The 2,701-nt window shown below is 47.6% G+C and overlaps 1 protein-coding gene across 1 annotated transcript; it reads left to right on the top strand.

Moving 5' to 3' along the window:
- Positions 1-1,033: 1,033 nt before the first annotated feature.
- Positions 1,034-2,277, top strand: LOC115287148 (active breakpoint cluster region-related protein-like). Its single transcript, XM_029933400.1, has one exon. The coding sequence runs from the start codon at positions 1,066-1,068 to the stop codon at positions 2,275-2,277; it is 1,212 nt and encodes a 403-aa protein (XP_029789260.1). The 5' UTR covers positions 1,034-1,065.
- The last annotated feature ends 424 nt before the right edge of the window (positions 2,278-2,701 follow it).

Below are 2,701 nucleotides of genomic sequence, written 5' to 3'. Positions count from 1 at the left end.
GCAAAGGGCTTTATTATTATTACGGGCTCAAGCTCAGGCTCACAGACTTCACCAGCACAGTGGATCCGTGCTGAGAGCCCCCAACAAGGGCTGAGCAGGGTTTTTATGGGGTTTGGGAAGGGGGAGTTACAGGAAATTGTGACACAGCTACAGTGATCCAATCATTAATGCCTAATATCATTGGCAGTAACTATAACCATACATATTGCTTAGAGTGTTCGTTACTTTTGGTGGGACCCAATCACAACATCTAGAGTATGAACCAATTACAGAGTGGACCCAGGACCCTCACATAGGGTGTAACTAGTCTTAAGCAATAAGTGATTATCTATAGCTTCTATCTCTAGGCCTGCCCTTAGGAATGTTAAGAATTTTAGCTGGCTGCTTCTGATTGGGTGTTACTAGGGTGGTCCCTGGTTGAGTAATCTGTGCCCTTTTATTGTCTAATGATTCTGGGAAACCTACACTTAGGCCCCCAAGGTCAGAGGGAAAACTTGAAGCCTGTCATGGAGTCAGTTTGATTCAGACCTGCGTCCTTACAATTCAGTGCAATTGCAATAGGGAAAAAAGGAGAAATACCAGATCTGAGTCTGAGCTCAACCTGACCAAAGCAAAAGAGAATTTTTAAGAACCAAGAATGGGAAGAGTGTGTCATAGGCTATCTGCATTTGCAAAGTGGCTTTTCCCAAAGGAAAAGTAAACTTCTTGTGTCTTCATGATAATAGGATAGGAAAAGCTACAATTCAGTAGACAGAGAAGTTGCTAAGGCTTACAGGTCTCTAGGAAGGGAAAAACACAAATTGTAAAACATTTCTTCTGCTATTGTGAAGCAAATTCCCTCAAGGGTAAAGTTCCTCTGGAAAATGTAACAGACACCACTCTCCCCTCTCAGATTTCCCTCAGGAATTTGACAAACAAAAGACCTGACTAAGAATAAGCACCCTTCATACAATGGCAAAGAGCCAATCCAAAAAGAATGGCTGGTCATTTAGAGTTACCTAGTCAATAAGGAACTCAAAGTGAAAGGTCCCAAGGACTCTTAAGGACAGCCACACATCAGTCACCATGGAAGCTCTGCTCTACAAGCCCATTGACCGAGTCACCAGGAGTACCCTGGTCCTCCATGACCTGCTGAAGCACACACCTGCGGACCACCCAGACTACCCACTGGTCCAGGATGCCCTCCGCATCTCCCAGAACTTGCTGTCCAGCATCAATGAGGACATTGACCCCTGCCGGACTGCTGTCACAACCCCCAAGGGAGAGACGCGGCAGCTGGTGAAGGACGGCTTCCTGGTGGAAGTGTCAGAGAGCTCCTGGGGGCTGCGGCACGTCTTCCTCTTTACAGATGTCCTACTGTGCTCCAAGCTCAAGAAGACATCTGCAGGCAAGCCCCAGCAATATGACTGCAAGTGGTACATCCCCCTGGCCGACCTGGTGTTTCCATTCCCTGAGGAATCCGAGGCCAGCCCCCAGGTGCATCCCTTCCCAGACCATGAGCTGGAAGACATGAAAATGAAGATCTCTGCCCTCAAGAGTGAAATCCAGAAGGAGAAAGCCAACAAAGGACAGAGCCGGGCCATCGAACGCCTGAAAAAGAAGATGTTTGAGAATGAGTTCTTGCTGCTGCTCAACTCGCCCACAATCCCATTTCGGATCCACAGTCGGAATGGAAAGAGCTACCTGTTCCTATTGTCCTCGGACTATGAGAGGTCAGAGTGGAGAGAAGAAATTCAGAAGCTACAGAAGAAGGATCTCCAGGCCTTTGTCCTGAGCTCAGTGGAGCTGCAGGTGCTCACAGGATCCTGTTTCAAACTTAGGACTGTACACAATATTCCTGTCACCAGCAATAAAGACGACGACGAGTCTCCGGGACTCTATGGCTTCCTCCATGTCATCGTCCACTCTGCCAAGGGGTTTACGCAGTCAGCCAACCTGTACTGTACCCTGGAGGTGGATTCCTTTGGCTATTTTGTCAGCAAAGCCAAAACCAGGGTGTTCCGGGACACCACAGAGCCCAAATGGGATGAGGAGTTTGAGATTGAGCTGGAGGGCTCCCAGTCCCTGAGGATCCTCTGCTACGAGAAGTGCTATGACAAGACCAAGGTCAACAAGGACAACAATGAGATCGTGGACAAGATCATGGGAAAAGGGCAGATCCAGCCTGCTCCTAGACCATTGATTCCAGGAAGGAGTGAGTCAGGCTTAGGGAAGAGAAGGCAAATTTGTGCTGTCCCAGAGAGAGCCCCCAACCCACGGGGAGAAAAGGAAAGATGAACATCTCAAGGGAAGAGCCTCCCAACTCAGCTACCCATCTGCTAAGGCGCTTGTGTCGCCATGGAGACCAGTTGGCCAGCTTGGAAAAAAAAAAAAAAAACCTGAGAAGGAACAAGGGGGCCAACCAAAACCCTATAAAACAAAGTTCCTTGCCTATAGCACGCAAGTGTTTACTTTTGAATCTAAGGAGAGCTGTCATACTATTTTTACTTTCTACTCTTATCTTTTAATAAATTTTTGTCTACTGTGCATTTTATTTGTGTCCAGCTTTTCACTCTTCGAAGCACGCAGGCAAGAATCCCGGGTATTGAGGTAAAAAAAAAAAAAATCCTGCAATAATAAGAGGTGTGTTACAAGTTGGAGCAAGGGACCCCTCAGAGGTAGGTCCCTACTCTCCCACAGCGATTGGGAGATAGGGGCTCTG

The sequence above is a fragment of the Suricata suricatta genome, chromosome 3, assembly GCF_006229205.1.
Source record: "Suricata suricatta isolate VVHF042 chromosome 3, meerkat_22Aug2017_6uvM2_HiC, whole genome shotgun sequence".
In the NCBI taxonomy this organism is placed as follows: domain Eukaryota; kingdom Metazoa; phylum Chordata; class Mammalia; order Carnivora; family Herpestidae; genus Suricata; species Suricata suricatta.
This window is presented reverse-complemented; position numbering and strand designations above follow the sequence as displayed.

Excerpts from the sequence above, each read along its gene's own strand:
- LOC115287148 (XM_029933400.1), top strand. The coding sequence starts at position 1,066 with ATGGAAGCTCTGCTCTACAAGCCCATTGACCGAGTCACCAGGAGTACC.